The 26,060-nt window shown below is 44.2% G+C and overlaps 1 protein-coding gene across 2 annotated transcripts in view; it reads left to right on the plus strand.

The window, feature by feature from the left end:
- ARHGEF38 (Rho guanine nucleotide exchange factor 38) overlaps nt 1-26,060 on the plus strand; it is a 140,654-nt gene that overhangs the window by 72,260 nt on the left and 42,334 nt on the right. For both annotated transcript variants that reach the window (XM_030192515.1, XM_030192514.1), the window contains exon 5: nt 20,600-20,617. In XM_030192515.1, coding sequence (XP_030048375.1) covers nt 20,600-20,617 — 18 coding nt within the window. The remainder of the gene's footprint in view (nt 1-20,599; nt 20,618-26,060) is intronic.

A 26,060-nucleotide genomic window follows, 5' to 3' on the forward strand; every position in this document is an offset into this window, starting at 1 on the left:
AGAATGTCAATGATGTTGATCGACTGAAGGGTCAGATGATGCATTAATTCATTTCAGGCAACTTGTTTTCTGCCTGTCTGCAGGTTATGTGAGAGCAAGGGCAACTGGAACACAAAACAATGCATTTTTAACTACACGGGGACCTATAGTCTAAACCTAAACCTATGCCATTCTTTGACTCTCTGGGTGATTGTGAATTTGCTGCAGCTATCTTACAGGGCTTCAGTATTATCATCTGTTTTAGTACCAGTGAGGAGCCTAGCAGCCAAATTTTTAAAATGATCAGGGGTGCTAAACTCAGTGGAATTGACTTCTCCCTGGACACAGTCAAGGTGTTTGTTCAGTATTAGTGGGGGGCTCAAGCACCCACAGAGCTGGCTGCTATGGTGAGGAGCCAGGTGACTGATCAGTTTCTTGGCATCAGTGGCTTAGCCACAGGTGGGCCTGGGACCCACTTAGGGTTCAGGCCCACCCAACAGTAGCACACGTTTAGTGGTAGCTGGTGGGGATCCCCAGCTCCACCAGCTGAAGACCTCCCCCTGATGGTAATGAAAATGCTACTCTCCTTGATACTGTCACATGCGCATGCTCAGTCTTAAGCGCATGCCTGCTGCAGACTGTCAAGGTGGAAAGAAGCGTTTTCTCGCCAGCTGAGATATTTTTTTTTTGCTGGTAGTGCGGGGTGGGGGGGAGGGGAGAACACTTGGTGCCCACCCACTTCTTGCCTAGACCCACCCAAAATGTGTTGTCTGACTATGCCCTGCTTGGCATATTGTTTCTTTTGCATCCCTTTGGAACATGACTTTTTCCCCTCACTCTCCTTCTTTATTAATGAAACATTACAGAGTGCCAGCTGCTAAAGTCAATGAATGATTGCCTGGGGCTGTGCTGGGTGCAGTTCAGGGACTCAGATGTGAGCTTGCATAGAGTATGGATGTGATTCACATGGGTTTAGTGCAGGGGCGTAGCTAGACCGGCGGGAGGGGGGTCCAGAGCCCGAGGTGAGGAGGCACATTTTAGCCCACCCCCCCACCGCTGCCGACCCCCCCTGCCGCCGCCACCACCAACAACAACTTTGACCCCCCCCTGCCAACGACCCTCTCAACCCCCCTCCCCCCGCCCGCCACCAACTTTCCCCCGCCGCTGCCGTCGCCTACCTTTGCTGACAGGGGACCCCAACCCCCACCAGCCGAGGTCCTCTTCTTCGGCACAAGGCTTTGTTTTGTTTCTGTGAGTCTGACATGCAGGACATCAGACTCACAGAAACAGAACGAAGCCTTGCGCCGGAAGAGGAGGACCTCGGCTGGCGGAGGTTGGGGTCCCCCACCAGCAAAGGTAGCTGACGGCGGCAGCGGGGGAGGGTTGGTGGTGGGAGAGGATCGAGAGGGTCATCGGCAGGGGGGTCCAGGGCCAAATCTATGGGGGCCCAGGCCCCCATGGCCCCACGTAGCTACGCCACTGATTTAGTGTATTTTGTTCACCCTCTTTCACAGCTGGATGCTCAGAAGTAAACACGGGCACTGGAGGCCATTAGCACCAGACTAGCACTGGCATTTAATGGAAGACCCCCTACTACTGCAAATAAGGAGTGCGGCCACGATCTGCGCACGTAGCATGCAAACGCATGCAAACAGGGGACATTACCTATTCACACCAATGTTCATATGGTTGCTGGCTCCACAAGTGCGCCCATACTGACACAAATCCTACACCAGCTCAGAGCTGATGTACAAGCAAGAGAATGTCAGATTTTGTGCTGCAGTTAAACCTAGTCCAGGTCAAATCCATTTCTCACTGTAAGACCGGAGAGTAAAGGCATTTGCGATTGCTGCAAAATGTTTCTAGATTTGATTTTGTCTCTCATGAAGCATAATTCCATCAAGCTACATCAGGGGCTGAATTTATGATTTTTATTTATTTACATCACTGATAAGAAAGAGGACAATTTTTTAAAAAGACGCAGAGTTTCTATACCCACAACACCACAATTCTCTGGTATCTAGTGGCACCCTCAATCCCTGGTATCTGGTGGCACCCCTGCCCCCCACCGGCATACCTTGAAAAAAACAGGAGTGATGCGCAGTTGCTCCTGACCCCAGTGCTGCCATCTTGAAAAATGGCTGTGCCTGGCCGTACCCAGTGCATCCTGGGATGCACCTAGTAGAGTAAGTCTGCCGTTATTTGGTAGCATCTGCCCAGTCTCTGCAACTTGGGGACCAAGAGAGGCTGTGTGGAATATTTATAGGAGGGCCTTCCTCACCTCTAGCCACCTCCACCCCCCCCCCCCCCCCCCCACCAATCCCACAAAGCTAGTCATGGTTGATCCAAGTTTGAAGATCATAGGCTGTTCTACCAGGGGTTCCTCCCTCTCTCAGGAAGGCAACGATGAACACAGGATTAGATGGGGGGGGGGGGGGAACAACCCCTCCTTGGCTTCAGAGAAGTATGTGATGCTCTCTGGTTTGACCGCTCTTGGTGAAGGGTCCTCCATCAGCCCAAGAGTGGGAGCCCTTTTGTAGACCACTATCTTTACAGGGCTTAATTCCTGTAATGTATGGCCTGTGCCTTAAAATTGCCTGGCCGAGGTCTCTAGGATTCTTGGCAGCTCTTTGCTATGTCAGGTCAAATCTTAAGATCAGTTCTGTTGCTTGCTCATGCCTTATGATTACCTGAAGGCTCTGGGCCTTGTGACTGGTTGTCCCAGGTGGTGGTTTGGTTTACAAGAAGGGCTGCATCTTTCTCTATTGTTTGTTTTCAGGACAAGGTTTAAGGGAGGGTTCTGGAGCCCTCCTGGACATTGTTTGGTTCTCTTGTGTGGCTCTACCCTTGTTCAGTTCTCCCACGGAGGGACCACGATTAATGTTAGTGGCACTAGTGGGATCTCCCCTTGATTGGTGAGGTTGCAGTTTACAAATCATTTTTAGGATACTCTTCTGGGAGTCATTTTATCAACCCAGATTGTCTTGATATTCAGAGTCCTTCCATGATGCCTGGTGCTTGGTCTGTACAGTTGCGTCAGTATCATTGCACTGAAGCCTGCTCCCCTTGGCCTTAGGTTGTGGTCATGTATTCTCTAATGCAGTGGCATAGTATGGGGGGGGGGGTGGACTGCCCCGGGCTCCGTCTTGGTAGGGATGCAGTGTGAATCCCAGGGCCCCCCAAAATTGAGGCACTTGGCTGGCGGGGGGGGGGGCCCCAAGACCTGCCAGCGGAAGCCCTCCTGCACGCACCGCTGTGCCATCCACTCCCCCATCCCCACACAGTGCTGGGTTTTTGTACAACTGAACATGCGTGAAGGAGGCCCACCCCTGTGCATACGCAGTTTTCATGCATATGCGGTTTTCACGCGTGCACGGGGGCGGACCTCCATCGTGCACACTCAGTTGTACAAAAACTCAGCATTGCGCAGGGGGAGTGATGGCGTGGTGCATGAACAGGAGGGCTTCCATTGGCGGGGCTTTGGGACCCCTCCAGTTCAGGCTTGTGGTGTGCACCAGGGGGGAGAGCAGAGGCAAACAGTGGCATAGTAAGTGGCACTGGGGCAGGGGTGGGGGTGCCATCCTCCCTTACTACGCTACTTCTCTAATGTGTTATTCTTCATTTGACTCTGCAACAGGTGGGTGCATAAGGGTTGTCTCAAGTTCCTACAAGTGTCTATTTCCTTCTTCAGGCCTCTGGTCACTCATGGTTGTCTGCTCGATGACTAGTTGCAAAGGTGTTATTTTTGAGGGCTCAGCACAGTCTGGAGGAGGTGGGGCAGTTGCAGGGGTGGTAATTATTATTATTTTTTTATTATTATTACATTTGTACCTCGCGCTTTCCCACTCATGGCAGGCTCAATGTGACAGGCAATGGAGGGTTAAGTGACTTGCCCAGAGTCACAAGGAGCTGCCTGTGCCAGGAATCAAACTCAGTTCCTTAGTTCCCCAGGACCAAAGTCCACCACCCTAACCACTGGGCCACTCCTCCACAGGGGTTGGGGAATTTTGAGCTAGTAGATCAGTTGTAGAGAGTAGTGTTGAGGGTGGTGGAGTAGCTATGAAGTCAGTTGGGGTACTGAGGTAGTTGCAGGGGGTAGTTTGGGGGATTCATGGCAGTTGTAGAGAAATGGAGCAGTTATGGGGTTGATAGTTTGAGATGACTGGAGCACTTTTTGAATAGAGGGTAGGTTTGAGGGTAAGAGAATTTAGGGATGCAATGGGGGTATTTCTAGGGGAGTGTTGGGATGGGGCAGTTGCAGGGATACTTTAGGGGTATGGAGGTAATTTGAGGTGTGATATGAGAGCTTAGAGGATAGTTGTGAGGTATGGGGCAGTTAAGGGATGAGAATACAGATCAGGGAGAGGCAGTTTTAAAGTAACAATTCTGAACTGCAGTGTTTAAGTTTAACTTAGTTGGGGTTTTTTGTTTGTTTTTATTTGTCTTGGGGGGTTTTTTCTTAGTTTATGAGTGCCAGTGTTCTGGCACTTCTGTTTGTCACTGAAAAATTAAAAAATAAAAACCTTAATGCCAGCCATGAGTACAATTTAACCATATATGCGTGCATACACTTTCCCCTACAAATCTCACTTTGTGCATGAATATGTACACCAAACCCATTTCTGGACTCGCACCCCCCCCCCCAACCCCAATTATTCCAGCCACCACAAAAAGGTGTAGGCAAATCCCTCGTATCTGGCAGCCAGCAGAACCCCAATTGCACATTCCCATTTACTCTATAGTACTTCTGTATCGGAGAGCATGTGAACTTAAAGCATACCATCCCCTTCTCAATATTTTCCACAAATGCTTGTCCTACTCCTTTACACTGGAGGGCTGCACTCTCGTCCAGCCTGCTACTATAGACAGCCTAGCAGCAGATAACCTTACCAAACCTATCATCTCATACTATTATCCTCTGTGATGTACCCTGGCACAAGCAGCTTAGTTATTTATTTAATTATTCATGCATTTATTTATTTGTTGCATTTGTATCCCACATTATCCCACCTATTTGCAAGCCCAATGTGGCTTACATAGTACCGTGAGGCGATCGCCATTCCAGTATGACAAATACAGAGTGATATTATAGTATAGTAAAGTTCATGTGTAACAGACACATTAGGGAATTGAAAGGAGGAAGAGTTAAGTTATGTCCATTTCAAGTATTAGTTTCGTTGTGTTGCAGAATTCAGGCATTCTTATATCCCTCAAAAATCCAAAAACAAGTTTTGGTTCAATATCCTGCTTATAATCGAATGAGAAAAATGCCCAAGTTCCGACCTAAATCGGGAGATGGACGTTTATCTCACAAAAACGAATAACACGGTATAATCGAAAGCCGAACTTGGACGTTTTCAACTGCACTCCATCGCGGAAGCGTACAAAGTTGACGGGGGCATGTCGGAGGCGTGGTGAAGGCGGGACTGGGGCATGGTTATCACCCGAACAGAGATGGGCGCCTTTCACCGATAATGGAAAAAAAGTATGCATTTGTAGCTAGAATTTAGGGCACTTTTCCTGGACCCTGTTTTTTCACGAATAAGGCCCCAAAAAGTGCCCTAAATGACCAGATTACCCCCAGAGGGAATCGGGGATGACCTCCCCTGACTCCCCCAGTGGTCACTAACCCCCTCCCACCACAAAAAATGATGTTTCACAACTTTTTATTTTCACCCTCAAATGTCATACCCACCTCCCTGGTCCCTGGAGCAGTTGTTAGGGGGTGCAGTGGACTTCAGGCAGGTGGACCCAGGCCCATCCCCCCTCTACCTGTTACAATTGTGCTGCTTAATGCTTAGTCGTCCAACCCCCCCAAACCCACTGTACCCACATTTAGGTGCCCCCCTTCATCCCTTAGGGCTATAGTAATGGTGTAGACTTGCGGGCAGTGGGTTTTGAGGGGGGTTTGGGGGCTCAACACACAAGGGAAGGGTGCTATGCACCTGGGAGCTCTTTTACCTTTTTTTTGTTTTTGTAAAAGTGCCCCCTAGGGTGCCCGGTTGGTGTCCTGGCATGTGAGGGGGACCAGTGCACTACGAATCCTGGCCCCTCCCACGAAAAAATGCCTTGGATTTATTCGTTTTTGAGCTGGGCACTTTCATTTTCCATTATCGCTGAAAAACAAAAACGCCCAGCTCACAAATTGTCGAATAAACATGGACGTCTTATTTTTTTCGAAAATACGATTCGGTCCGCCCCTTCACGGACCCGTTCTCGGAGATAAACGCCCATGGAGATAGACGTTTTCATTCGAATATGCCCCTCCATGGCTTACAATTCACAATTAGAAAAAAATTCGAATTTAGTTATAAAATTAAATATCAGTGTTGAAACATCAGTATCAGATTCAGTTAACCATAAGATTTCTTGAAAAGGTAGGTTTTTAATTCTTTTCTGAACTGAAGGTAGTTTACAATACTTCTTATGTCCTTTGGTATTGAATTCCACTATTTAGAACCCAAATAGCTGAATCCAGCAGTGTAAATAGACTTGTAAATGAAGTTTTTACAATTGGGTAAATGAAGTAGTAAATAACCTCTCGTTCCTGGACTTGCATTTCTTGTTGATAACTCCAATCAAGTCTAGCATGTATTCAGGAGACATTCCGAACAGTATTTTGAAAATAAGAGTGCTAGGTTTGAAAAAATAACCTGGCTTTAATTGGTAGCCAGTGTAACATTACAAGCAGTGTGGTTACTTTTTCATATTTTGATTTTTTAAATATGAATCTCGCTGCTATGTTTTGAGCAGTCTGCAGCGATTTTAGCATGTTTTCTTTACACCCTACATAAACTGCATTGCAATAATCTAACTGGGACAATACCAATGATTGTGCTAAAAGACGAAATGATTGGGGAAATAATTTCTACTCAATTTCCATGAAGTTTTGAAACTTGATTTTCAAAAGACAGATGTTTATCAAAAATGATACCTAAGAGTTTTAGTTGTGTTTCAATTGGGTACATTTGTTGGTCAAGTATTGGTAGGAAGTGGGATTATGCGAGCTGGAAATAACCAGGTATTTGGTTTTATCTCTATATAGTTTAAGCTTAAATATTGTAGTTCAATTTTCCATGAGGTCCAGACCATTTTTAACCTTGTCCAGTATATATATATATAGCGGCATCATCAGCATATATGAATAGAGTAAATCACATTTTGTCTAGTTTCTTCCCAAGCAGAGTCATCATAACATGAAATAAAATAGGTTAGACATCTTAACATTGTAAGATCTGTTTCTTAAGATGCCATTAAACCAGGTAGCTACTGTACCACTGCTTCCCATGTTGTCGAGAAGATTCATGAATGTTGTATGGTCTACTACATCGAAAGCACTCGACATATCAAATTGTAGTAGCAGGATTTTTTGACCCTGGCATATAATCTTCTGAATCTTCTTATCAAAGTAGTTATGACTGTCTCAGTGCTATATAATGCTCTGAAACCTGATTGGGAGCCATGAAGGACTGAGAAATGCGTCAAATAATCCATTAATTGTTGAACTACTAAACCCTCCATAGTTTTGGTTAATAATGGGATTGAAGCCACTGGTCTATAATTTGAGACTTCACTAATGTTGCCTGTGGTGTTTTTAGGAATTGGGGTTAATATAATGTTACCTTTATCAGAAGGGAAGGGACCATTTGAAAGCATATTTATTTTATTTATTTATTTATTTATTTATTGCATTTGTATCCCACTTTTTCCACCTCTTTGCAGGCTCAATGTGGTTTACAATACCTCATGGATAATGGAGATAAGAAGAGAATATACATTTGGTTTTACAGAAGGAATTTCATGATATTGGTATAGCAGAAGACGTTATAAGACATTTCTGGGTATATTACGAAATTTTTACATGTGTTGATCTTTGTGGTATATCTTGTCAAAGAGATAAGTCTTCAGTAGTTTGCGGAAGTTGGTCAGTTCATAGGTCGCTTTCAGATTGCGTGGCAACGCGTTCCAGAGTTGCGTGCTCATATAGGAGAAGGTAGATGCGTGCAATAATTTGTATTTTATATGTATTTATTTTATATTTTATGTGTTCAATAAAACATTCAATGAACCAATCTGGTGGGTTGTTCATCATATAATTAGGGCAACTATCTAGCAAACAGTTTGCATGTGCATATTTTGTTAACAGTGATTTAATTGAGCTGGAAGTAGATAATTTAAAGGAGGACCATATTCAGTCTGTCTTGATAAATTCAGTTTTGATTTCACAATCATGTATGAAGTCTGTTAGTGATGACTGTGTTTTAATTATTTTTCGCTGAAAATATTGTGCGAGCTCATCTGCTGTTGGAGGTGTTTCATTTGATGCTAGCAAAGCTTGGGTGATTAGTAAATTATTCATGAGTTCATATGCTTTTGTAGAATTGATCTGTTCTGGTCCCACATATGTACTATAGTATTCTGCTTTAGCTCTCTTTATATTGTGTTTATAATCTCATAAAGCTTTCTTCCACATTATTTTATAGTTAATTGGTAAGGATCAAGTCATAATCAATTTTATTTCCTGCAGGATTATATCCTGGGTCATTGGCATAGGCCAGCAGTGTCTTTCAACAGCAGCAGTCTGGAGCACACATGGTAGCAAGCTATTCGCAAAGGAAATTAAGTCTTATAACTCCTTGCTGATTGCTCTATATGGGGATTGAAAGACGGTGCACTGTTTGCTGAAGCACTTGTCTTCCTTATAGGAAAGAATACTTAACAATGGCACTTGCATTCGCTTTCATGATCACTCACAAATTAATCAAACCAACAGTTTATCATGGTGGAACTAACTTGGCCACAGCTTTATTCAAGGTCAACCAACTAGTTATACAATAACATAACATCACAATTTCAACTACTTCCCAAGCAACCTTCACTTATATTTATAAAACCTTTTTTTTTATTTTATTTTCAGCACTTGATATATACTGCAAGTGATCCCTGAGGTATAGGTACTTTGCACTGTCCCTAATGGGCTCACAGTCTGTTGTATGTTGTGCCTGGGGCAATGGAGTACTCATGTGACTTACCAATGGTCATACAGAGCTGCAGAGTGAATTTAACCTGGTTCCCTAGGATCGCAACCCACTATCAACCATTAGGCAGCAGCAGGAATTGAACCCAGTTCCCCAGGTCCACAACCCGCTGCACTAACCATTAGTCCACTCCTCTACTTTTTTCACAGCTAGTCAGTGATGACCTTGCCACCCATTCTTCTCTCTCACCTCTGCTTGTGGTGGTCTCGCACACAAGTTATCATATCACAATTATATTAAACTAGTGGAACCATGCCTGTTTCCTCAACAATGAAATGGGCCCTAGGAAGGCTGTCATGTAAGCTTTTTTTCTCTCTCCCCTGCCCTCCCCTCCATGTCCAGCGATTCTTCCCGCGATTCTCTCCTCCCCTCAATTTGAATGTTCTCTGACTGGCTGGCGCTGGCTTCCGTTCCGTTCGTAACATCCCTCCTGACGTCAGCTCACCTCCAGCATTCCCTTCCCTCTCACTGTTCTGCCCTCTGACGTCATTACGCCTTGACGCGAGGGCGGGACAGTGAGGGGGAATGGAACGCTGGAGACTGGCTGACTCAGGAGATGTTACGAACCCAGGCAGCCAGACATGGAACATATGAGGTGCAAATTGTTATATAGGATTATATCCTTTCATGAAGGCTGCTTGTGAATTTTCCCCATGCTTTTTCCACCAAAGTGATGGCAGCCTAGAGCTTGTTACTACTTACCCCCACACAAGTCTCAACTGCAGCCAAGCCGAGTTGAAAGATCACACTTAACAAATCCTGAATCATACTTTGACAAATATGTAACCCTATGTTAGAGAGATGAATACCATCAGGGCGGTAGAAACCCGGCAATCACTGTTTAGTCATTTGTGAGTGAGCACCATACCACCCAATGAACCCGAATTCTATAACAACAATTAGGCATTATAGAATACTAGCCCAAGTCCATAGTTATGCACTAGGTGTGAAACTCTAGTATTCTAGTATCCCCATGCCCCTGTCCTGCCCATATGCCTCCTAGGTCTATGCTCCCTGCTTGAAGTTACACAGCACGGATTTTGCGCATGCAACTCACAGAATCCAGTTGCACACAAAACTGCTAATTAGTGGCAAGTAGTCCCAACACCAATTGTAGCCAATAATGGATGTTAACGCCAATTAGCCAGTTTATTATTAAATTAAGTTACGTTCGCAACTGACACTATTCTGTGATTTGTGCATGCAACTTTGCACGCTAAGGGTCAGATTCTATATATGGTGCCTAGAAAATCTGCACAGAAAACATTTCCACCTAAGCATATTCTATAAGCTTGCATCAGTTTTCCATGCTGCCCATTACCATATCCCAGGACACATAATGTTGGTAGGAAGGAGAGGTATGTGTGACTATTCTTGCTCAGGAAAAAGTCTCCTATACGTTTAAGAGCTACTGCCGGTGTCTCTTCTTTCAGCAGAGCCCATGAGAGGTCTGGATCTAAGCATCAGGTGGCGGTGATTTTTCTGTGGCACACCTGATTAGATTTGAAGGCATACCTTTATACCATGGCACCCTGGTTGAGAAATTGACTTAGTAGGTGTAGCAAGAACTCTCTCAGATAGATGTACCTACTTCATTTATGACTTTCCCTTTCCAGCACAGCATTGTGTGGAGGCCTTGCAGAGAGAATAAATCGCTGACTTGTTTGGATGTACAACTGAAAAATATTTACCTTTCAAACAGGCTTCCTTTTGCAAACACTCTGTAGAACAGCTAACTAAATAGAGCTTAACAGAAGCACATGAAAATATGTTTCAAAAGAAGAATAAAGCCAATGGCCATGTTTAGGAAGCCTCATCTTCCTAAGATAATAGCTAATTGGTTCAAAAAATGCTATGTGAGTGAAAACAGACTTAACATTCTGCAGGAATGCACTAGATCCTACTGAGAATAACATCTGAGAATAACATCCTTTGCTGTTCTGAGGACTTTAGAATTAAACAAGTCTAGGTGCCTGGTTAGCTGTGCAGGCAGTGGCATCACCCCAGCACTAAAGGGGATATTCGCAAGCACTGTGCAGTTAAGTTCTGCTGAATATCCAGGGAAGGCCTGCTGATCGGGATTTGTGACTCTGGCCATCACACCAAGTACAAAATAAGTACCTGTATATAATATAGAAACCCCTTTGTGGAAACTATTAAAAAGAATAAAATCACTGAACACACAGACAAACATGATTTAATGGGCCAACAGTCAGCATGGGTTAAGACAAGGGAAGTCTTGCCTCACCAATTTGCTTCATTTCTTTGGAGGTGTGAATAAACATGTGGATAAAGGTGAGCCAGTTGATGTAGTGTATCTAGATTTTCAGAAAGCTTTGACAAAGTTCCTCATGAGAGACTCCTGAGAAAATTAAAGAGGCATGGGATAGGAGGCAGTGTTCTATTGTGGATTAGGAATTTGTTATTGGGCAGAAAACAGAGGGTAGGGTTAAATGGCCATTTTTCTCAATGGAGGAGTGTGAATAGTGGACTGCCACAGGGATCAGTACTGGGACAGGTTCTATTTAACATATTTCTAAATGATCTGGAAATTGGACGACAAGTGCAGTGATTAAATTTGCAGATGACACAAAACAATTCAAAGAGTTAAAACATAGAAATGTCAAGTAGTAGTAGTAGTAGTAGTAGTAGTAGTAGAAACCTTAGGAAATTGGAAGACTGGGCATCCAAATGGCAGATGAAATTTAATGTGGACAAATGCAAAGTGATGCACATTGGGAAGAATAATCCGAATCATAGTTACCTAATGCTAGGGTCCACCTTGGAGGTCAGCATCCAAGAAAAAGATCTAGATGAAATTGTAGACAATAGGCTGAAATCTTCTGTCAAGTGTGTAACGGCAGCCAAAAAAGCAAACAGGATGCTAGGAATTATTAGGAAAGGGAAGGTAAATAAGACCGAAAATACTATAATGCCTCTGTATCATTCCATGGTATGACTTTACCTTGAGTATTGCGTTCAATTCTGGTCGCAGTATTTCAAAAAAGATATTGTGGAATTAGAAAAGGTTCAAAGACGAGCAACCAAAATGATAAAAGGGATGGAACACCTCCCATATGAAGAAAGGGTAAGGAGGTTAGGGCTTTTTAGCTTGGAAAAGAGACAGCTGAGGGGGAATATGATTGAAGTCTACAAAATCCTGAATGGTGTAGAATGGGTAAAAGTGAATCGATTTTTTTTACTGGGGGGACACTCAATGAAGTTACATGGAAATACTTTTAAAACAAATTGGAGGAAATATTTTTTCACTCGAAGAATAGTTAAGCTCTTGAACTCATTGCCAGACTGCCAGAGGATGTGGTAACAGTGGTTAGCGTATCTGAGTTTGAAAAAGGTTTGAACAAGTTCCTGGAGGAAAAGTCCATAGTCTGCTATTGAGACAGACATGGGGAAGCCACTGCTTGCTCTGGGATTGGTAGCATGGAGTGTTGCTACTATTTGGGTTTCTGACAGGTAATTGAGACCTGGATTGACCACTGGTGGAAACAGGATACTGGGCTAGATACTGGTCTGACCCAGTATGGCTATTCTTATGTTTTATGATTGTAACCACAGAAAGGCAGTATATCAAATCCCCTTCACCTTTCTCTTTCTCTTTAAGCAGAGGAGCCTCTCCTGCCATCTTAAACCCTTTTGAAAATCTATCCCATTGTGGGAAAATACTGGTCTCTCATTTCAAAATATGTATCCCTGTAGCAGTACCATTCCTTTCAACAGGTGCTTGTATTTGTATGAACGTTAATGTGTCTGTCATTTCCTTCTGTAAACCGAGCTTCTCATTTTCCCCCCCAAACCCACCTCCCCGCTCCCCCCGTTTTCTATTTCTGTTGATGGCTCTCTCATTCTCCCTGTCTCCTCAGCTCGAAACCTTGGGGTCATCTTTGACTCTTCTCTCTCCTTCTCTGCTCATATCCAGCAGATCGCCAAGACCTGTTGTTTCTTTCTTTACAACATCCGTAAAATCCGCCCCTTTCTTTCCGAGCACTCTACCAAAACCCTCATCCACACCCTTGTCACCTCTCGTTTAGACTACTGCAATCTGCTTCTTGCTGGCCTCCCACTTAGTCACCTCTCCCCTCTCCAATCAGTTCAAAACTCTGCTGCCCGTCTCATCTTCCACCAGGGTCGCTTTACTCATACTACCCCTCTCCTCAAGACCCTTCACTGGCTCCCTATCCGTTTTCGCATCCTGTTCAAACTTCTTCTACTAACCTATAAATGTACTCACTCTGCTGCTCCCCAGTATCTCTCCACACTCGTCCATCCCTACACCCCTTCCCGTGCACTCTGCTCCATGGATAAATCCTTCTTATCTGTTCCCTTCTCCACTACTGCCAACTCCAGACTTCGCGCCTTCTGTCTCGCTGCACCCAGGGCCGGTCTTAGCAAGTGCGGGGCCCTATGCAGACCAATTTGACGGGGCCCCACCCTAGCCCCGCCCCACCTAACTCCGCCCCACCCTAGCTCTGCCCCACCCTAGCTCCGCCCCCACCCTAGCTCCAGAGCCGGCCACCCCTCCCTCCGGGCTCCAAGGCCCCCAGCTCCAGGACTTGTCGATCCTGCACAGTCAATGCCAACTGAAAACCATGTCTTTTTCACAAACACAGATACACCCTAATCCACTATAGAATAAGTAGTAATATTTAAACTTTCTATTTAGACAAAAATTAAACTGAACCCCCAAGATGCCAGACTCTGCATACAATACAACACCACAGAAACAGAAAATGTCCCCTAGTACTGTGCAAAATATAAAGACAACAGATGTAAATTTGAAAAAAAACTAACAAATACCAATCACCACTTTACAAATTAACAAATAGAAATAAAACAAATATAGAAAATAAAATAATACCATTTTATTGGACTAATACATTTAGCTTTCAGAGGCCAAAACCTCCGTCCTCAGGTCAATGCAGTATAGAGCTGTTACAGTATCCTATCCTGACCTAAGGAAGGGGGCTTTGTTCTCTGAAAGTTTGTCAAAATGTATTAAAATTAGTCCAATAAAAAGATTACCTTATTTACATGTTCTATTATAAACATTTATTAACACAGCTACAATACTAATATCCTAAAGCAAAAAAATAAAAATATATATTTTATTTACAGTTTGTCGTCTCTGGTTTCTGCTTTCCTCATCTTCTTTTCACTGTCTTCCTTCCATCCAGCATCTGTCTTCACTCTCTCTCTGCCACCCAGTGTCTGCCCTCTCTGCTGTCCCCTCCATCCAATGTCTGCCCTCTCTCCCTGCCCCTTCCATGCACATCTGCCCTCTATCTCTGCCCCTTCCATTCACTGTCTGTCCTTTCTATCCCTTCCATCCACTGTCTTCCCCTTCTCTCTGCCCCTTCAATCCACCATTTGCCCTCCCTCTCCCATCCATCCGGGTCTGCCGTCCCTCTCGCTCCCCCTTCCATCTAGGATCTGCCCCTCTCTCTGCCCCTTTTTTCAGCCCCCAGTTCCAGCCCCACTATCCCACCAGTCCCCCGTTTCAGCCCCAGCCCTTTTCTCCCACCAGTCCCGAGCTTCAGCCCCCCAACAACTCCTCCATGTCCCCTTTTCAGCCCCCAGTTTCAACCCCAGTCCCCAGCCCTTTTCTCTCACCAGTCCCAAGCTTCAGCCCCAGCCACTTCTCCCTATCTCCTTTTCAGCCCCCAGTACCCACAGTTTCAGCCCCTGCCCCTTTTCCGCCTCCAGTCCCAGTACTAGCCCCCTTATCCCACCTACCCTCCTTTTCAGCCCCCAGTTCCAGCCCCCTTCATCCACATGCCTTGTATTAGAGCCCCCCTTTTCAGCCCCAGAACCATTCTCCCACCTGACCCATGCATGCCCCATTTTCCCACCAGCCCCATGCATGGCCCCCATTTCCCATATGGCCCCTTCTCAAACCCCAGTTCCAGCCCCCTTCTCCCATCTGAGAACCCCCATCCCACATCCTTCTCCCATCTGAGTCCCCCTTACCCCCTCCCCCCAACTGAGAACCCCCATCCCACACCCTTCTCCCATCTGAGTCCCCCTTACCCCCTCCCCCCAACTGAGAACCCCCATCCCACACCCTTCTCCCATCTGAGTCCCCCCCAACCCGACCCACCTAAGAACTCTGTTCTCCTGCTGCACCCACTAACTTTAAAAAAAAAAATTGAGAAGCGCCGAGTAGCAGGCAGCGCCTCGCGTCTGCCCTGCTAGTACAAATCTCCTGCACATCGTCGGGCCGGCCTTTCCGCATTAAGTCCCGCCCTCCTCTGAGGTAATAGGCTCTTCCCACATTAAGTCCCGCCCTCCTCTGAGGTAATAGCCTATTACCTCAGAGGAGGGCGGGACTTAATGCGGGAAGAGCCTATTACCTCAGAGGAGGGCAGGACTTAATGCGGGAAGGCCGGCCCGACGATGTGCAGGAGATTTATACTAGCAGGGCAGACACGAGGCGCTGCCTGCTACTCGGCGCTTCTCAATTTTTTTACAGAAGAGCGATCAATCGTCGGGGGGGGGGGGGGGGGGGGAGCGGCGGGCGGGGCGACCCCAGGCACGCCACGCGGGGCCCCCTTGAGCGCGGGGCCCTATGCGGCCGCCTCGGTCGCCTCGCCCTAAGACCGGCCCTGGCTGCACCCTATGCCTGGAATAAACTTCCTGAGCCCCTACGTCTTGCCCCATCCTTGGCCACCTTTAAATCTAGACTGAAAGCCCACCTCTTTAACATTGCTTTTGACTCGTAACCACTTGTAACCACTCGCCTCCACCTACCCTCCTCTCTTCCTTCCCGTTCACATTAATTGATTTGATTTGCTTACTTTATTTATTTTTTGTCTATTAGATTGTAAGCTCTTTGAGCAGGGACTGTCTTTCTTCTATGTTTGTGCAGCGCTGCGTATGCCTTGTAGCGCTATAGAAATGCTAAATAGTAGTAGTAGTAGTACTAGTATATAGAGGTGTAGGTATGTGTGTATTTGTATATACATTCATCTTTTTGTATGTATGCCTTAAAAGGAAAGCAAATAGGGTGCATGAGTAACAGTCTCTTTGTCTTTCCTTGTGTTTTGAATAATTGGACCTGCAGTAGAATTGTTGTACTACAACAAATTTCCCATGCGCTGCATGCGGATATGGGCCAGGGTGGCTGCTGGCTGTTCACGTTGCAGTATGGTGCTGCATCATAACCACAATTTGTGTAGCTTTTCTGGTGCACCGCTGTCTAATACTGCTAGAATCTGTCAGTAACACTGAGCGGTCCTTTTATCAAGTTGTGGTAAAAAGTGCTCTGCGCCAGAGGTGCGGGCTGTTTTTGTCCCGCACTGAGGCCCTTTTACCGCAGTGGGTAAAAAGGCCGAGAAAATGACATGGCTATGCGGTAAGATTGCTCTTACCATGTGGCCATGCGGGGCGGGGGGGGGGGGAGGGGTAGAAATACTTACTGTCATCCATTGAGGTGGTGATAAAGGCTCCCACACTAACCCGGTAGTAACCAGATAGCACGTGGTGCTGCCCAATTACCACCAGGTTAGTGCTTCACTAAAAAATATGGGCCAATTTTCCCTAACGCAGGAAATGGATCGTTCCAGGGCTGGAACTACCACTGGCGCCCATGTTAGGCCGGAAGTAGCTCCAGATCAGCTTGTGGTAAGCCCACATTGGGCTTACCGCTGCTTTGTAAAAGGGCCCCTGAGTGACGGTTATAACTAGCTCTGCAAGAACATAATAAGGGTAATTCTATAAAGCGCGCCTAAATCTGTACTACTTTATAGAACAGACGCACTTAGACACGTGAATGATGTCACAAACAGACATTTACATGCATATCTGTTACTCTATAAAATGGGTGTGCTAGTCACATGCTCCCTAATTCTATAAAAGTCGCCAAAAATTTGTGCTTGCAATTTAATTGAATAACAAGCCAATTAGTGTCAATAATTGGCATTTTAACAAGCAATTATTAGCACTAATTAGATTTAAATGGATGTTATGCTTGTAAATTTTTGTGCGGGATTCATGCTTAAATTTTACACATGAGTAAAAAAAGGGGTGTGGAAATGGGAGGGTCCTGGACGGAGCGAGGGAGTGTTCCCAGCATTTACACATGTTGTTATAGAATAAGGGGGATATGCACCTAATATAGGCACGTACATTTGTACCATGTTTCAGTTGGAGCAATTGGCTGTGCCTTAAGTTAGGTATGAGTCCCGGGTATAAGCACTATTCTATAAACCGCATCTAACTTTAAGTACACTTTATAGAATAATGCTTTTTTTTTGCGCCATTTTTTTAGGCGCCATATATAGAGTCAAGTCCATAGTGCATAAAACAAAATGGGCAGAGCATGGGCGGATCATGGGTGTTCTGCCTATCAATATGTCCACCTTATAGAATAGTATCAGATGCGTGCATTGCGAGGCGCATTTACGCATGCCAGCTGATGCCTGCACTAAATGCAAAAATACTCTCAGTGTGCTTTATAAAGACTGATGTCAGAGAGATAACAAATAATAACTATAAATACTTAGATTAGGGCTGTACATCGATTAAAAATTGTAATTGCACAATTAATCGCATGATCTAAATAGGCACCATTTCCCTTCCTCCCCTCCCCTACTTGGGCACCCTCCCCCTCCCCTCCCTGGGCACCATCTCCTCCTTTCCCTTCCCCTCCACTCCATAGGCACCATCTCCTCCTCTCCCCTTCATGGGCACCATCTCATCCCCTCCCTTACCCACCCCTCCATGGGCATGAAATCATCCTCTCCCTTACCCTACCCTACTCAACCCTACCCTCCATGGGCACCATCTGATCCCCTTCCTTACCCTCCCCTTCCCTACATGGCCTCCTTTCATGATCACCATTGTTTCCCTTCTCTTTCCTACCCTCCCATCTTTGATCCTTCCATCTCCTATTTCCAGCATCCTTCCCTGTCCCCCCCCCCCCAATCTTTCTCTTTCCTCTTTCTCCCTCCCCCCCCCCACCATGGTCTGCATCTTTCTCTCTGTCTTCTTTTCTTTTTTCTGCTTCCTCTTTCTCTCATGCCCCTGCCCCGCCCACGCAGTGATCCGTATATTTCTCTGTCTTCTTTGCTTTTTTCTGCTTCCTCTTTCTCCTGTGCCCCCACCCCACCCCCGCTATGGTCCACATATTTCTCTCTGTCTTTTTTCTGCTTCCTCTTTCTTCCATGCCCCTCACCCCCACCCCCACCGCCACCGTTGTGGTCGCATCTTTCTTTCTGTCTTTGGCACCTCTTCTTACCTCTCCCAGCACAGCACTCCAGCAGGCCCCCTCTCCTCTGCGGCTCCTTCTACCTGCTCCTTACCACTACAGGCTGTACTGAAAACAGTGCTGCTTTTCACCCTGCCCGCAGCGTCTCTCTGTAACAGGAAGTTCTGAAGTGGAACTTCCTGTTCTGAAGTGGAACTTCCTGTTACAGAAAAACGCTGCGGGCAGGGTGAAACGCAGCACTGTTTTCACTGCAGTGGTGAGAAGCAGGGAGAAGGAGCCGCAGAGGACAAGAGGGCAACTGGAGTGCCGTGCTGGGAGAGAAAAGAAGAGGTGCCGGCTAGTGGGGCAGGGATGACAGCATTAACTCATTCTAAATTTTAATGTGAGTTATCCATTTAATGCATTAACCGCATTATAAATGCATTAAATGGACAGCCCTAATTTAGATAGTTTGGTTTTTTTGTTTGTTTTTCTGTTACATTTGTACCCCGCGCTTTCCCACTCATGGCAGGCTCAATGCGGCTTACATGGGGCAATGGAGGGTTAAGTGACTTGCCCAGAGTCACAAGGAGCTGCCTGTGCCTGAGGTGGGAATCACACTCAGTTCCTCAGGACCAAAGTCCACCACCCTAACCACTAGGCCACTCCTGTGTAGAGATTCAAACTGAGATAAAGAGACAATGCTCTTCTCAGATGCCTAGCTGTGTGAAATGAGATCCACTACCACAGCTGAAACTTCACACCCTCATTGGACGCAACTGTGTTCTTCAATAGTGAAGTGCACCAAAGTAAAGTGCAATAGCAGTGAAAATAACGAAATAACGAAATAACCAACTTCCGCAAATCTTTGAAGACACATCTTTTCAACAAGGCCTACAAAGACTCACCAATCCTTCTAATTATTAAAGTCCACCTTCCATACTATCCTGCCTAACACCTTCCTTTTCTCTTCTCTTATTTAATCTCTATACAATACTAAGTGTATCTGATATCATGGAATGACTATGTCATAACAAACTCTGTAAGCCACATTGAGCCTGCAAATAGGTGGGAAAATGTGGGATACAAATGCAATAAATAAATAAAATAATAACAAATCTCTTCCAGACCCTTGGATAAAGAATCTACTTTGTTGGGCAGACTGGATGGACCGTACAGGTCTTTATCTGCCGTCATTTACTATGTTATGTAAATCTAGTCAATGTAAATTAACCAAGATTCTGTATGCTGTGACCCTGCTAGTTCATAACATTAAACTATGTTTAATGATAAGTCAATCAATCAAACTTTACAAAGTGATAACACAAGTCCACAAACAGGTTCTATAGAGCTCCATTTCAAAAGCTTCTCCTTCATCAGGAACCGGTGGGTTGAACTGTCAAGTCAGAATGTCTGTACATGTAACACGCTCTTCTTCAAAATGGGGACTGGCTCTTGCAATGCTGTCAGGAGCACCCCAAAATCTATAAGTGGTGCCCAACAGGGCCACCAACCAAGCATAAGCTGTTGTGCCTAAGTTTCAGTGCACCAAAGCAGCTTCGCATTACTATTTTATATTGGGTTAGGTGTACCTTAACAACATTACAGAACTAATCGTGTTTCTTTATTGTGCCTACATTTACATGGCCCTGAGTATCTGAAGAATAGGATGATCCTCCACACACCGCCAAGGACACTAAGGTCCTCCCAAGGACTTTAACTAACTACACCTTCTCCAAAAGACATTACACGATGTGATACCCGCAAGCGAGCCTTCTCCGGAGTAGCCCCCACACTCTGGAATGCATTGCCTGAATGGCTCCGCTTAACACAAGACTATCTCTACTTCAGGAAGTAGGTGAAAGCTTGGCTCTTCAACCAAGCCTTTAATGGAAGAAGTAACTAACTTGTTAGTCTCACTCACACACACAAGGAGTGACTCGGGCTGCACATACTGCAGCAGGACATGTTTTCCACTCCTACCCTAGCTGACATAATATTTAACCATATATCTGACCTCATGTGCAACTTTCTTTAAATCAGTCACCTTACTTTCTAACTCTTCCTACTTTCTTACCCATCTATATGTTACAACTTTGCCTTACCCTTCACTACCAATTATAATGTTCTGTTACATATTGTGTTGACATTGCAAGTAGTATACCATGTCATACTTTATATTGTTAGTTGAATAGTTTTACTGCTGTAATTGCCTATTGCTCGTTTGATCTATTCTTACTGTACACTGCCTTGAGTGAATTCCTTCAAAAAGGCAGTAAATAAATCCTAATAAATTTAGGTGTCAATGTATAGAATTGCCCCATTTGTCCATAGGTTTGTAAATAAACAGCTAACCAATTTTTATTTTTTTGTTTTTCAGAAAAATATACCTGGATCAGTAAGTATTGTTGAATTTTGTTTTTCATGTATTTATTATTATAAATTATATACCACTTTCCGAATTAGAATATTACCATAAATTATTTCTCAGAGGCAGTTTCTCCAAATGGGTTAGTTCTATGCAGTCAAATGCCATATTTTACCATAGCTTAGTAACTCCCCCCCCCCCCCCCAGCATTTCTTAAGAGAGTACATAAAGTAAGAGAAAATACACACCAGTTTGTTTTCAAAGAAAGAGCCTGAAAAAGGGCAAAAAGATTAGTATTCAAAAGATACAAGTGATCTCAAGTAGTAGGTAACAACATCGAGAAAAACTAGGAGAAGCAGAGAAGGTAGTCAGGAAAGCAAATGTACAAATGGAAAAGGCTAAAGCAGTAAAGAAAGTAATTATTTATTCAAGTATGTCAATAAAGGAAGAAATACAAAGGTGACATTGTAAGACTGAGGGGAGGAAATGTGTGGGGAAAACTATAAGGAGAAAACAAAAATGCTAATTCATTGCTTTTGTACAGTGCTTTTCGTTCACTGTTTTTCAAATTCCTTATTTGGTGGAGGACTACAGTAGTTGACAGGTGTGTGTATAGTATTGGGGTAAAAGTCTTGAGCTCTGAAGTCACCCCCTTGTGTGCCTGACTGAGCCCTGCTTGTCGATGGAAAAGCTCTCCTGTAACAGATGTTTTTCAAAGACAGCAGGATTGACCAGGCACATAATCCCTTCCACTTACCCAAGAGTCGCATTCGTTGTTGACCTATTGAACTGACTGAGAAGCTGAGGAATAGTGCCGTCCAATTCAGCCAAAAAGTTTTTGATTTGATTCACTCATATGAATCGATTCAATTCTTTAAGGCAACTATCAATAAATAAAAAATAGAATTCATTTTTCTATCTTTGTTATCTGGTCTTTTAATTTTTGTAATTGTGTTTCTAGTTTCCACTTTCCTCTGTCTTCTCTTAATTGTGTCTCTGGTTTCCACTTTCCTCTGTCATCTCTTAACTCTTTTGCCAGGGTCTCCTGGTCCATTTGGCATTTCTTCTCTGTCCATGTCCATCATTCAACTCCCCTCTATGTCCTTGCCCCTATCTTCCTGCATCTCCTCTCTATATATCTTTATTTTTCCCCTGTCCAGCAACACCCCTCTGTGTCCCTATCAACCCTCCCCATGTCCAGCGTTGCATCTCTATGTCCCTGTCTCTCCTCCTGTTCAGCATCTCCCCTTATATCTCCATCCCTGTCCCCTCTCCCCTCTTGTCTTTCCTCCCCCAGGACCAGCATTTCCCTTCTCCCTTCCATCCAGTGTCTACCTTCCTTTCAACCATATAGCCCCACTTAAAAAAAAAATTGCCTAAAGAACTATCTCTCTATTTGGGGATAACATATTAAAATAAAAAAGGAGCACTGAATTTTGCTAGTGAAGGGGTCTTGGCCCCAGGGGTGTACACTCCCAGTCTTCTGGGTCTCTCCCCTGTCTTCCATCTGCAACATGTCTGGGCCTCTTTCCCCTCCCCCACTCTTCTTGAGAGGGGGTTCCTTGAGTGCCCCTCCCCCAAGGTAGAATGGAACAACCAAGAACAAATTAAATAAATAATAAGTATTTTGCTGGGTGGATTTTCAGCTCCAGACTTTTCAGTGCAGTAGTTTCTGGCTGTGCAGCTTGTTCAGTGTTGATGCATCATTTCCCCAGTGAGTGGCTTGTGCCGCATCTGTTCAGATTCAGCTCTCGAGGAGCCTGTGGTCCCAGGACTCTTCGCCTCCAGCAATGGCAGGCAGGTGGTTTCAGAGGCTCCATCTTCAGGGAGTTCTGGGCTGCGAGACTCGGAGGGCTAAATTCTGGCGGGAAATTGCCAACTGAGAGTCTCTCATTGAAGGACTCTCTTCCTCATTGGTGGGTACCTCTTCTGATGCATCTCAGGGCCCTTTCCCTAGAATTTAGACTCAGCACTATTGTTCTTCTCTGGCAGTGAACAGGAGCAACTAACACTGCCTTCCATTGGCCCCACAGCCTTCCCTCTGGCATATTCCTGCCTCTGCAGAAGCAGGAAGTCACATCACTGGGAGGGCAGTGCAGCCAGCGCCAGTGTGACCACTGTTGCTGGCTGCTTGTACTCACTGATGGAGAGGAACAATTTAATAGGCATGCATGTGAATCAAACCATCCAAATTTTTTAGAAAAATGAATCGATTTACAAAAAAAGGAATTGGTGAATCGATTTAAACCATGAATTAGACAGCACTACTGAGAAGATTATTACATATGAGAAGAGCTGGGCATGCTCAGAACTTTACACTAAATTCCAAATTCTCATAGAGAAGTTCTGTCCCAGCAGCATAAAAGAACATCACCTATTTGTGTGCCTGATCAATTCTGCTGTCTATGGAAAATATCTGCTACAGATGAGTGACAATGCTATTTAGAGCCTAGTGGTCACCATACTGTATAGATTTGAAACTCCAATCTGAAATGAAGCATAGTAAGGTTAGGATCTTGGCCTGCAGGAAAGCTAATTTCAAGATGAGTGTGTGTTGAGCAGACCCTGTTGGAAATCCAAGAGCTGAAGCATATGAAGGAACTGTGATCAACAATACAAGGGAGCATTGAAAGGATAATAGAACTCAATGTAAGATAACCAACTAAGATGGTTGTCAAGGAGGGTAACAGAAATGTTAGGAGTGAAGAGATTAGTCTAAAAGAAAACCACAGGCAAAATTACCAGGAATTAGAAAGGGAGGCATTGAGAGTGGTTATAAGAGCAAAAGCCCAAAAGGAGGAGAAAAAAAATGCCCAATCAATAAAAGCAGGAGATGTGGAGGGACATTTTCAATAAAATGTCTAAATCCAATTTTGGACGTTTTGCTAGTGAACATAGCCTTTTTGGTTTGAAAATCACCTTTTTCCTAGACATTTTGTGCTCAGTGCTTTTTATTTTGGGAACAGTTTGGAAAATAAAACGTCCAAGAGAAAAACGCCCAAACACTAGGCGTTGGGATGTCTGGGGACCATCATTCTTAGTAGACTGGACACACAGACATCCCAGCAGAGTAGTGGGGTAGCCTAGGGAGCACTGCAGTGGACTTTAGATAAAAGGTCCCAAACACACATGCTCTCCAGGAGCAGAAAAATACCTACTGTACCTCGCTGTACACCACTACAATAGCTCTCAAGCTTGCAGGTGTCACCTATATATAGGTACAGTAGGTATTTAGTGTATTTTGGAGGGCTCACACATTCCACCACAAGTGTACCAGTTAGAGTGGGATATGGGCCTGAGTCCCCCTTCTCTACAATCCACTGCACTGATCACTTGGCTACTCCTGGGACCTGCTTGCTGCTGTAATAGGAATGGGCATCATATCTGAAGCTGTCATAGAGCCTGGTATGTACTGGCACTGACACATCTTACAGGAATGAAAGGGGAGTCAGTGAACTCTGGGGGAGAAAGGGGGCTAAGGCCTCAATCCCTTCAGTGATCATTTAGGGTACCTTTTGGTCACTTAGTCATGATTTAAACAGGTCTAGCCAAAAAGTCTTAATTTTGACCCTAGACGTTTTCATTTTGTTCCATTACTGCAGAAAATGTCAAAACACACCCCCAACATGCCCCCCTTGAAATTTGTCTAAAAGCAGGATGTTGAACATTGCAACTTGAACTTTCTTGAGAGAAAAACATCCTTCTGTCACCTTATGACTTTTTTTGGACATTTATTTGTTTTGAAAAGGAGACCCAAAACCTTCTGTAAGTACATGAGGGAGAAGCAAAGAAAAAATAACCTAAAAGAAAGTGGGATAAGTAAGATAAAGGGGCAGAGTGGAATTTGTAAAGAGAAGCCGAAAAAGACAGGAATCTCAAATTACTTCCTTTAAAGAAGTTTAAGGCATTGGTAAAATTACAAAACATTACATTATACTGCACTTATATCCTGCTAATACCAAAAATAGTTCCAAGCAGGTTACATATTAATTAGCTAATAAGTAGTGGAAAGGTAAAAGAACATCAACTAAAGAGTAGTTTCTATGCACTGAAATACTTCTAAACATTCTTTTAATTAAAACAAATTACAGAAGAGGGGGTTATTTTTAGTACTAATACAACCACAGGTGGATAAGCCATAGGATTCAGTGTGTCTTCTGAAAAAGTACTGACCAGGCCTTTTACAGCTCTGCCTGGTTTGTTCTTGAAGATGGGGCAGGTTCAGAGGGCATTGGAAGAGATTAGATGTAGTCAGTGGTGTGCTGGTAAATGTTTAACAACAGGCTCTCTCTCTCTCTCAAAAAAAAAAAAACCATTTGTAGATAGGTATGGTGCCCACGCAGATAATATAAATCTGTGAGTGAAAAGGACATGCCACAGCAGGAAGTGCACTATATGGAATACACCGGAATATGGCTACATGTTCACGGTGACGTAGAAAAAAATGTGAGAAAATGTAAATATAAAGCAATGCTGCCAAGATATAAGGAAGTGAGGCAACCACAGCCTATAAGGAGAAAAACTGCAACACAAAAGGGCAAACACATGAATCCCAATAGAAATATGGAGAAAACCGAACAGTAGTCAGGGAACGCCTCAATAAACCAAAAGGGGTAATGAAAAAAAAAGTGTATAGAGTAATTGTTAAGTCCCATGAAAGAAAAACACAGTGGAAAGAAAATTGCTGCAGTATAAAAGTGTTTAACGCAAAAAAAGATAAACAGAAATGAAAAAAAAGTGCGTATATTCTAAAATACAGAAAGAACGTATATGCAGGCAACTGCTTGTCAGGAAAGGAATCTAATGACATATCAATTATGATAAAGTCATGTGAGTAAAAGCAACTTCTGAACAAGAACGGTGCAAGCTGTGCATGTGAATAGAAGAAAATGTATCCATCACAAGTAACCTTAAAAAAAGCTGTAAAGGTATTTATAAATAAAAAGGAAGCCCCGTAGTTGCAGACTGCACATAAACATATTAATTATGAAAGAGTCATGACAATAAGAACAACATGTGAACAGAACCGAGCGGAAAAGCAAACAGGGCAAACTATGCATGTGAATAGAAGAAAAAAAAGAAAGAAAATATATCCTTCACACGTACCTTAAAAAGCTGTAAAGATATTTGTAAATCTAAAGGAAACCTATAATTTGCAGACTGCTCATAAACATATTATTATGAAAGTCATGCAAATAAGAACAACATCTGAACAGGAACGAGTGGAAAATGGTGCGTATATTTATTTATTTATTTGTTACATTTGTACCCCACATTTATCCACCTGTTTGTAGGCTCAATGTGGCTTACATAGTACCAGAGAGGCATTTTTGCAGGCTCCAGTGAGAACAAATACAAAGTGATGTTGTCATAAGATAAAGTTCATGTGGCATGGCCACATTGGGGAAACGTACTTCGGAAGAGTTGAGTTTTGTCCATTACGTACTTTAGTTTTGGTGTGTTGCAGGGGTCA

Source organism: Microcaecilia unicolor, chromosome 2 (genome assembly GCF_901765095.1).
Source record: "Microcaecilia unicolor chromosome 2, aMicUni1.1, whole genome shotgun sequence".
NCBI classification, from domain to species: Eukaryota; Metazoa; Chordata; class Amphibia; order Gymnophiona; family Siphonopidae; genus Microcaecilia; species Microcaecilia unicolor.